The following is an 11495-nucleotide window of genomic DNA, read 5'->3' on the forward strand; positions in this document are numbered from 1 at the left end:
AAATTGATCTACAATATGTATTACACTTTTTTTAAAGTTACGTTGCTACATTTAAATGAGTTTATCCTGTATTCAAATGGATTTTGTGTTGCACTGTAATGGACTCCATGATGTCGAGACTCCCCCACACAACTGTAATGCCTTATATTTAATTAATGTTTTAGTTTATTTGTACATGTGAAGCAAACAGCATGGATAATTAGAATAAAACAAGATGATGTGAAGTGTCTTGCAATACATTACTAAAATTTGCTCCTACCACTCATCCGATAAAGTAAATGTAATCATCTTCCAAATCAGCCACATACAAAGAAATGTAAAATATAAAAGCTAAGTGTAGTACTTGAGCTAAATGAATTCACTTGTTCAAACTTTAAGTCTAGTAGCTCTTAACATTTGTGCTGTGGGGAAGTCCAACAAGCCACCCCATAAAAGATTAGTAATAATCATTCCCCATGTTTCCTGGATTCCTCTTGTACAGGAAGAAAAACAGAATGAATAGTGTCATTTTTTTTTTCAGGATTCCATTAGTACCAGAAGGAAATCGCTGTCCTTCGCAATATTCTTCTCAGTCATACTGTTTGTGCCTAGCATAGTGCCAAAGGAATGTTGTGTCAGTTCAGAGTTTGGATTTCCAGCTAAGAATTTAAATTCTAAATTCATTGTTGCAGCTTTTATTACCTGACCGTACTTTTATTTCTTCTTTTTCTTCGTAACAAAGTTTGGTTTCCTTTTCTCTCTTCAGATCTCCAGAGGAAAGGAGAGAAGAAACAGAGAAAAGGGTCCCGAGATAGAAAGGGAGTCCAACTGTACGACATTCCTTATGAGGAGAGTAGTGGAGATTCTGAACCAGAGGGTGTCATTTTGCAGAAAAGCAGAGAAAGCCGCCTACCCCGGGATGATGAAAGGCCAGCCGATGAGTACGACCAGCCATGGGAGTGGAAGAAGGATCACATCTCCAAAGCTTTTGCAGGTAACTAGGAATGAAGCTGCAACCAGTATCATCATGTGGATGCTGTTGCGGTGGCTGTGTGCTTGTGCTTCACTGATCTGTGCACTGCATTTTGTTCTTTGATGATTTTCACTCATCTCAGTTCTGGTTGTACTTTGCTGTTCTACTTTTCATAGCTGATGATTAGTTTCGCCATGAATTATTCCTCACCCCAAAGGGCGTGCGCCTTCTTAGCATTTATTTGTACGCAAGAAGGTGTGTGTACAGCTTGAAGGCAGGAAATGGTGTGGATAATGTTTACAAGCTAGTTTAACAGGGCTGTTACATGTGTATTTCCTCATAAATCCTTTGCAGATAAGATATGCAAATAACCAGATATCTATAAAAGTCGACTCAGCTTTCCTTATCCTTTTTATAGTTGTTTTTTTTTTATTGTCCTGCAAAAAGACAAACCTGTTTCCAAACTTAACAGCATACTTTCATTTAGTTCCCAATTATAACAGATTGGATGACTATGGTCAGATGACTCAGGCCACTGTGGATATAAACTGACAACTAAAATATAAGAATATAAACTTTTTATCTCAAGTTCTATCTCTGTACAGCTAGGATATAGTGTGGTCATGTACTGAAACGTATTACAAATATATGCTGTATGATATAAACAAACTGAAACTACGTCTGAGATGTGCACACAGATCTTTCTCTGTTAGTTTTTTTTATAAATTATAAGAAGGAACATGCAGTTGTATACGGCCTGGACACTGACAAAATGTGTGCATGCACAAAAAGAATTTGTCATCATTTATCAACTAGATGACTTACTAATTCCACCCATTGCTTGCATCTAAAGCATCACAATGGATTAAACTGATTACTCATTTCTCTGTGCAGTTTGTTTTCCTAAGATTCACTTACGTGTAGCGAAGGTAACCAACAGTAATCTCAGTGCCATCATCTTCTCTAAGAGTCAGTTCCATGAACCCACTGCTCTTTGTGCAAATAAATGCTTTCACAGGTCTGCTTTGTAGGAGGTACAGCTAGTGCTTTGTATAATATTATGTTCAGTGTCTTTGTATTTATTGAAGTATGATCACATTTTAGTCCTAAGTTGTCTTCCTGATTTCTATTATATGATCTTTTATAAATATTGGGAGACTGCTGCCTTTCTCATCAGATCTACAACAATAAAAGGAGGTGTACCCATGATGTGATAAGCCCACCAGGTTCCAGTAATCATACAGATAGCAACATCCTTCAAGTGAAGGAAAATATTTCAAATCATCTGTTTTGTATTTGAGACTTCTGTCATTTCACAGATCCACTTTTACTTCTCATATTCATTTTGTACATTTTATAGTGCCCTTTGCCTTACATACTGCTATGAATTGTTTTAGAGAAGTTTCTGGCATTTACTCTTTCAACAGTGGTATTCTTCAGTTTCTTGTGCAGTGGCCTAATTTATAGAATCTAAATCCTTTCTTTTCTGCTTTTGCACTGATTGTGTGATATCCATATCCAATGTCTGGAAAAAAACTGAGTAAAATGGGAAGTTCTTATGATACCTCAGAAGTGGTCATTTAAGACGTGGCATATGAAGAGTAATATTACAAATGGCAAAATGTGCTTCTAGTCCAGTTTTCTTAGTTAGGCTGTAGTACCACATTACAAGTCACACTTGACTAGGTTTCATAAATCAAGAAATGTAACTCAAAATGGCAGTTATAAGATGAAAAGGCTTTTCTCGTCGGGTAAATGCACCGCCTTACTTATATACAGCAGTTTTGGGACACACACCGCCTTACTTACATACAGCAGTTCTGGGGGACACACCGCCTTACTTGATTATTTATTATTTATTAATATTTGTTGACTGGGAAAGTCGACTGGGTCAGAGACCCATTTTCAGTGAAGGCCCGGGGAGAAAAGCTCCACAAGCAAAATACAAAGAACGACAATATTTAAAATACAATTTAACAATATTACAGATATAACATGGAGAAAAAAACATATTACAATTTACATTTTTTGTAGCATTTCATTAATCTGAAACTAGAAAGAATTTTGCAATTGGTAGTAATGTTACATCACTTCTTTCTTTGGTGAGATTCTTGTATCCTTTATAGTAAAAACACACTATTAAATGTGAAGACTGAGTTGTGCAAAGATTTTGTCGTTTTAGTATTTGGGGAAATATACTGTTTAAGGTGGTTTGCTTCTGAGGCAGCTGCAGGATTGATTGTCTAGATAATATGTTTTTAGGGCTACTTTAAAAGTTTTTGGGTGGTCAGTTTGGGTTATTTCAGATGGAAGGTTGTTCCATAGCCTAGCTATGGTATGGGAGAGCAGACATTGTCCTGCTCTTTAGTTGGGTTAAGTTACAATAAGCATCAGTTTACAGGAAGATGTTAGTGTTCTATTGGGGGTGTATGTTTGTAGGCTTGAGTTAAGGGCAGGGCAGTCATTTGGTTTAGAAATTAGTTTGTGGGCTAAGGTTAGTTGGGTGTATTCTAGATGGTGGGAAAACTCTAGCCATCTTAGCTCGGTGATGGCATGGCAGTGATGAGAACGGTATGGTTTCCCAGAGGTGAATTTGGCTATTTTGTTGTAACAGGATTGTAATTTTATTACAAAGGGTTATGTGCAGATTAGTAAAAATGGCACTACCATATAGAAGGGGTGGGATGAGTAGGGGATTGGCTAGTTTTATTTTGGTATATTTATCCAGGTAGAGTTTGTGGCGATATAGTTTACCTAGTTTGAAATGGGTTTCCTTTACTGCAGTTAGGATGTGTGGTTCATATGTGAGTTTATCATTTATTGTTATACCTAGTAATTTGGCTGTTTTCACTAGTTCAATTTCTGTGCCATCTTTAGCCAGGATGTTTAAGTCAATGTTGGGTGGTTTTATTGAAAAAAGTAAAAGTTTAGTTTTTTGGGGGTTTAGCATAAGTTGTGCACCAATAAGCCATGATTCGATAGAAGTAAAGGCCTGTTGTGTGAGGTCTGAGTAATTTTTAGAGGTGGATATCAGTGTTGAATCATTGGCGTATTGGATGATATTCTAGATTGGGGGGCTTTGTGCAGGTCATTGATGAAGACATTAAACAGTACTGGACCTAAAATGGATCCTTGTGGAACTCCTATATTGTTAGGTTGGTAATGGGATTGTGCATTTAACCATTTTACTGATTGTTCACTGTTCTGTAGGTAAGAGGTAAACCAGCTGAGTGATTGTGGGGAGCAACCTAGTGCTGATAATGTCTAGTTTAGTATGTGACACTGTTGAAAGCCTTAGGTAGGTCTAGTAAGATTACTGGGGTGGATGGCCTGCATCCAAGGCTTTGTGGACAGAGTCTGTGAAAGATAATAGGGCAGTAGTGGTACTACTCCCTGACCATAAACCTTGTTGGGTAGGGGATAGAAGAGCATTATTTGAGAGGTGTTTAAGTAGTTGTGAGTGAACACATTTTTCCAAGATTTTAGATAGAGGGGAGAGTATAGAGGTAGGGCAATAGTTAGAAAGATCATGGGAGTTTCCCCCTTTGTGTAGTGGGGTAACAATGGATTTTTTTTCCATAAGAGAGGAGCGCAGGATTCAGAGAGAGACTGATTTATGAGAATGGTAACTGGATATGCTATTGAGCTAGCTGCTAGTTGCAGATATTCTGGGGGAAGATTATCTGCAGAAGGTGAGCAAGGTTTGAGTTGTTTTAAGGGTTTCAGGATTAGGGAGGTGGGTACAGGTTGGATAGTGAAGGAGTTGGCTAGTTGAGTATTGGTGTAATCTGCAGGGGAGGGGGTGTATTCAGTAGGTTGGGGAAGGTGTGAGTTTGGGCTGGATGGGCAGTCTTTGAGTAGCTTTTGGATGGTAGCGATGAAGTGGGTATTAAAATCTTGGGAGATTTCTTGCAGGCTTTTCCCTGGTGCAGGGGTTGGGTTTTGGATGGTGCCTGGGTTAAATAGAGAGGAGACAGACTTCCATATTTTTTGGGATTGTTATATAAGGCGGATAGTTTAGCATAGAAATAATCTTTTTTATCTTGTATTACTACCTTTTTTGATTTGTTATGGAGCTGTTTGTAGTGGAGTTAATTTTGTTGTGTTCTGTCTTAGCCATATTTTCCATACTTTGTTTCTAAGAAACATAGTTTGTTTGGTTAGTTTTGTTAACCAGTGGGCATGGTTAGTTTTGGTTCATTTAGTACGCATAGGAGTTAGACTGTTGAGAATATTTAAAAAGAGCTTGTTGAAATAGTCAGCGGCTTCATGTAAGGGGAGTATTTTTAATGGGTTCCAGTTTTGGGAGTTTGGGATGCTTATAAATTTAGCCTGATTAAAGTGAGAAAGGTTCCTGGAGGTTTTATAGGAGTGCATTTTGATTGCATGAGGGTGAGTCCTATAGGTATGCTGGAAGGTGGTCACTTAATGTATTTGGTAGTGTGCCTGAGTTGGAGTAGTTTTGGGGATATGTTACAAGTATCCAGTCTAGGGTTGATTCAGAGTCTGTTGCTACACCATGAGTGGGAGTGGTGATGATTGGGTAAAACTGTGAAGGTTTATGCTGTTCACTGGAGAGGGGGTGTCTAAGTTTAACCAATTAATATTGGTGTCTCCTAGAGTTATAGTTTCATGCAGTATATTCTGATTTAGTCAAGATAAAAAGTTTTCAAGTGTATGGATATTCTGGCCTGGAGGAATATAAATTACTGCTATGCAGTTTATTCCTGTTTATGTGAAAGATGTAAGTAGTAGCTCTACATTACCAAAAGAGGGGACGGATTTTGCATAGGTTATTTGTAATGAGTTTTGATAAATTAATGCTACACCGCCTCCCTTTTTATGAAGTCTGCCTGAACAAATTCTATTATATCCTGGAGGGAGAATTTCAGTGTCAGCAATGTGCGGTTTTAGCCATGTTTCTGTTACTGTAGTAATGTTTGGGGTGTGGGCAGCTAGCCAGGCATGGAACTCAGTAGTTTTATTGCAGATGCTGCGAATATTTATTGTCATTAGGTGAAGTGTGTGTTGAGATGTGAGATTAGCTAGCCTAGTGCTAGATGTATGGGTGTGGGGAAACATTTGGTTAGCTTGGCTGGCAGTGGATGTATGAGTATTGATTGGGCCTGGATTTGGGTGGATATCTCCACATTGTATTAATGTGTGGAGTAGATAAAATATGGTGTCAAATTTTTGTTTATCTGGAGTGGGCTTGTAATGTAGTACTAGACAAAATTTTAATTTGGGGGTAGGTGGTAGCAGTTTTAATCTGTCTGAGGTAATGATATTAGTTGCTAGTAGAGAGGGAGAGAAGTTTGAGTAGCTAGGTTTGGGTGCTGCAAGTGGTTGGTGGGAGGTATATGGTTGCATGTATGGATGTGATTTGTATTAGTAGGATTAGTGTGAAGATGTGGAGTATGCAGGGAATTATACTAAAGTGACGGTAAGTGTGGAATGGAGGGGCCATGATGATTTTGGAGTTATGTGGGTGTGGTTGATAGGGTGGGACTTTGTTTGCTGATGGTGAAAGGGGTTGATTGGATGAAGATGAGAGAGGGTGGGGTTATGGATAGAGATAAATGTAATGAAGATAGGGCTGGGTGGGAATGGGTATTGGGTAGGGGAGCGAAGTGATCCCAGAGCAAAGCAGAGGGCAAATGCAGTGGGGCAGAACCTGGGCTTGAAAACAGACAAGCAGCAGATAAACAGCAGCAAAAAACAATCTCCAAAAAGTTAAAGCAGCACTGCAGGTGAGAAAGACATTAAAGCCTCACATGCACTTTGAAAGTCTCATTTTTATCTGGGCCAAAAGTTCTACTATAAATGTCTGTATGCTTAGGTTTGCAGTTCTATAGGTGGAGCAAAGAAATATATGGGTATCTACTGCGGAAGGAATATGCAGCAATAGGAGGGGTAGGGAGAGATGTTTGTAGTGAGGGTCAAGATGGGGGAGCAGTTCTGGGACACACACCGCCTTGCTTAAATATAGCAGTTCTAGGACATGCACCGTATTGCTTACATATAGCAGTTCTGGGGGACACACCGCCTTGCTTACATACAGCAGTTCTGGGACACACTGCGCATTACTTATATACAGCAGTTCTGGGATACACAGGGCCTTACTTATATACAGCAGTTCTGGGACACACACCACCTTTCTTATATACAGCAGTTCTGGGACATACACACCCTTACTTACATACAGCAGTTCTGGGACACACACCCTTACTTATATACAGCAGTTCTGGGATACACAGGGCCTTACTTATATACAGCAGTTCTGGGACACACACCACCTTTCTTATATACAGCAGTTCTGGGACATACACACCCTTATTTACATACAGCAGTTCTGGGACACACACCCTTACTTATATACAGCAGTTCTGGGACACACCACCTTACTTATATACATAATTTCTGGGACACACACCGCCTTACTTACATACCGCAGTTCTGGGACACACACCGCCTTACTTATATACAGCAGTTCTGGGACAAACACCCCCTTACTTATATAGAGCAGTTCTGGGGCACACACCCCCTTACTTTTATACAGCAGTTCAGGGACACACAACACCATACTTAAAGCAGTTCTGGGACACACACTGCCTTACTTATATACAGCAGTTCTGGGACACACACTGCCTTACTTATATATATCAGTTATGGGACACACACACACTGCTTTAGTTATATACAGCAGTTCTGGGACACACATCCCCTTACCTATATACATCAGTTCTGGGACACACACCTTTACTTATATACAGCAGGTCTGGGAAACACACCGCCTTGCTTACATACAGCAGTTCTGGGACATGCACCCCCTTACTTATATACAGCAGTTCTGGGACACACACATCCTTTCTTATATACTGCAGTCCTGGGACACACACACCCTTACTTATATACAGCAGCTCAGGGACATACACAGCGCCTTTCTTACATACAGCATTCTAGGACACACACCACCTTAATTATATACAGCAGTTCTGGGACACACACCAGCTTACCTAAATACAGCAGTCCTGGGACACACACCGCCTTACTTTTATACAGCAGTTCTGGGACACACACCGCCTTACTTATATACAGCAGTTCTGGGACACACCACCTTACTTATATACATAATTTCTGGGACACACACCGCCTTACTTACATACCGCAGTTCTGGGACACACACCGCCTTACTTATATACAGCAGTTCTGGGACAAACACCCCCTTACTTATATAGAGCAGTTCTGGGGCACACACACCCTTACTTTTATACAGCAGTTCAGGGACACACAACACCATACTTAAAGCAGTTCTGGGACACACACTGCCTTACTTATATACAGCAGTTCTGGGACACACACTGCCTTACTTATATATATCAGTTATGGGACACACACACACTGCTTTAGTTATATACAGCAGTTCTGGGACACACATCCCCTTACCTATATACATCAGTTCTGGGACACACACCTTTACTTATATACAGCAGGTCTGGGAAACACACCGCCTTGCTTACATACAGCAGTTCTGGGACATGCACCCCCTTACTTATATACAGCAGTTCTGGGACACACACATCCTTTCTTATATACTGCAGTCCTGGGACACACACACCCTTACTTATATACAGCAGCTCAGGGACATACACAGCGCCTTTCTTACATACAGCATTCTAGGACACACACCACCTTAATTATATACAGCAGTTCTGGGACACACACCAGCTTACCTAAATACAGCAGTCCTGGGACACACACCGCCTTACTTTTATACAGCAGTTCTGGGACACACACCGCTTTACTTATATTCATGAGTTCTGGGACCCACACACCACCTTACTTATATACAGCAGTTCTGGGACACACACACACACCCTTACTTCTGTACAGCAGTTCTGGGACACCCCTCTTACCTATGTAGAGCAGGTCTGGGAAACAGCCCGCCTTAGTTATATAAGCAGTTCTGGGACACACATCGCCTTACTTGCATACAGCAGTCTTGGGACAAAACACCTCCTTACATACATACAGCAGTTCTGGGACACACACACTGCCTTACTTACATACAGCAGTTCTGGGACACACACCACCTTACTTATATAAAGCAGTTCTTGGACACACACCGCCTTAATTATATACGGCAGTTCTGGGATACACACCACCTAACTTACATACAGCAGTTCTCGGACACACATTGCCTTTCTTACATACAGCAATTCTTGGACACACCCCCCCTTACTTACATACAGCAGTTCTGGGACACACACTGCCTTACTTACATAGACCATTTCTGGGACACACACCGCCTTACTTACATACAGCAGGTCTCGGGCACACACCGCCTTACTTACATACAGCAGTCCTGGGACACACACCCCTTTACTTATATACAGCAGTTCTGGGACACACACAGCCGTATTGGGACACACACCCCCTTACTTACATGCAGCAGTTCTCGGACACACACACCCTTACTTATATACAGCAGTTTTGGGACACACACTGCTTTACTTATATTCATGAGTTCTGGGACCCGCACACCACCTTACTTATATATAGCAGTTCTGGGATACACACACACCACCTTACTTATATAAAGCATTTCTGGGACACACACAGACCACCTTATTTATATACAGCAGTTCTGGGACGCACACACCCTTACTTATATACAGCAGTTCTGGGGGACACACACCCTTATTTATATACAGCAATTCCGGGACACACACTGCCTTACTTAAATACAGCAGTTCTCGGACACACACACACCCTTACTTACATACAGCAGTTCTGGGATACACACATCCTTACTTATATACTGCAGTCCTGGGACACGCACCGCCTTACTTATATACAGCAGTTCTGGGACATGCACACCCTTACTTATATACAGCAGTTCTGGGACACACACCACCTTACTTATATACAGCAGTTCTGGGACACACACAGCCTTACTTATATACAGCAGTTCTGGGACACACACCGCCTTACTTATATACAGCAGTTGTGGGACACACACACCCTTACTTACATACAGCAGTTCTGGGACACACACCACCTTACTTATATACAGCAGTTCTGGGACACACACTGCCTTACTCACATTTAGCAGTTCTGGGACACACACCGTCTTACTTATATACAGCAGTTCTGGGACACGCACACCCTTATTTATATACAGCAGTTCTGGGACACACACTGCCTTACTCACATTTAGCAGTTCTGGGACACACACCGTCTTACTTATATACAGCAGTTCTGGGACACAAACCCTGACTTACATACAGCAGTTCTGGGACACACACCGTCTTATTCATATACAGCAGTTCTGGGACACACACCGCCTTACTTTTATACAGCATTTCAGGGAAAAAACACCTCCTTAGTTATATACAGCAGTTCTGGGACACACACCACTGTAATTACATACAGCAGTTCTGGGACACACACCACCTTAGTTAGATACAGCAGTCCTGGGACCCACACCGCCTTACTTAAATACAGCAGTCCAGGGACACACACCGCCTTAGTTATATACAGCAGTTCTGGGACACACACTGACTTACTTATATACAGCAGTTCTGGGACACACACCGCCTTACTTACATACCGCAGTTCTGGGACACACACTGCCTTACTTACATACAGCAGTTCTGGGACACACACCGCCTAACTTATATACATCCAGTTCTGGTATACACACCGCCTTACTTATATACATCAGTTCTGGGACACACACTGCTATATTTGTATACAGCAGTTCTGGGACACACACACTCTTACATACAGCAGTTCTGGGACACACACTGCCTTACTTATATACAGCAGTTCTGAGATACACTCCGCCTTACTTATATACAGCAGTTCTGGGACACACACTGCCTTACTTACATACCACAGTTCTGGGACACACACCGCCTTACCTATATACAGCAGTTCTGGGACAGACACCTCCTTACTTATATACAACAGTTCTGGGAGACACACCACCGTAATTACATACAGCAGTTCTGGGACACACACACCCTTACTTATAAACAGCAGTTCTGAGATAAACTCCACCTTACTTATATACAACAGTTCTGGGACACACACTGCCTTACTTACATACAGCAGTTCTGGGACACACACTGCCTTACCTATATACAGCAGTTCTGGGACAAACACCTCCTTACTTATATACAGCAGTTCTGGGAGACACACCGCCTTAGTTACAAACAGCAGTTCTGGGACACACACACCCTTACTTACATACAGCAGTTCTGGGACACATACCCACCTTATTTATATACAGCAGTTCAGGGATGCAGACCTCCTTACTTATATACAGCAGTTCTGAGACATACACTGCCGTACTTATATACAGCAGTTCTGGGACACACACACCCTTACTTACATACAGCATTTCTGGGACACAGACCATCATAATTACATACAGCAGTTCTGGGACACACACCACCTTAGTTAGATACAGCAGTCCTGGAACACACACCACCTTACTTAAATACAGCAGTCCTGGGACACACACCATCTTATTCAT

The 11495-nt window shown here is 41.3% G+C and overlaps 1 protein-coding gene across 1 annotated transcript in view; it reads left to right on the forward strand.

The window, feature by feature from the left end:
- SHD (Src homology 2 domain containing transforming protein D) overlaps window positions 1-981 on the forward strand; it is an 883869-nt gene extending 882888 nt beyond the window's left edge. The window contains exon 3 of the mRNA XM_044090592.1: window positions 746-981. Within this exon, the coding sequence (XP_043946527.1) occupies window positions 746-981 (236 nt within the window). The remainder of the gene's footprint in view (window positions 1-745) is intronic.
- The last annotated feature ends 10514 nt before the right edge of the window (window positions 982-11495 follow it).

The sequence above is a fragment of the Protopterus annectens genome, chromosome 13.part0, assembly GCF_019279795.1.
Source record: "Protopterus annectens isolate FY-2018-M chromosome 13.part0, PAN1.0, whole genome shotgun sequence".
Taxonomy (NCBI): Eukaryota; Metazoa; Chordata; order Ceratodontiformes; family Protopteridae; genus Protopterus; species Protopterus annectens.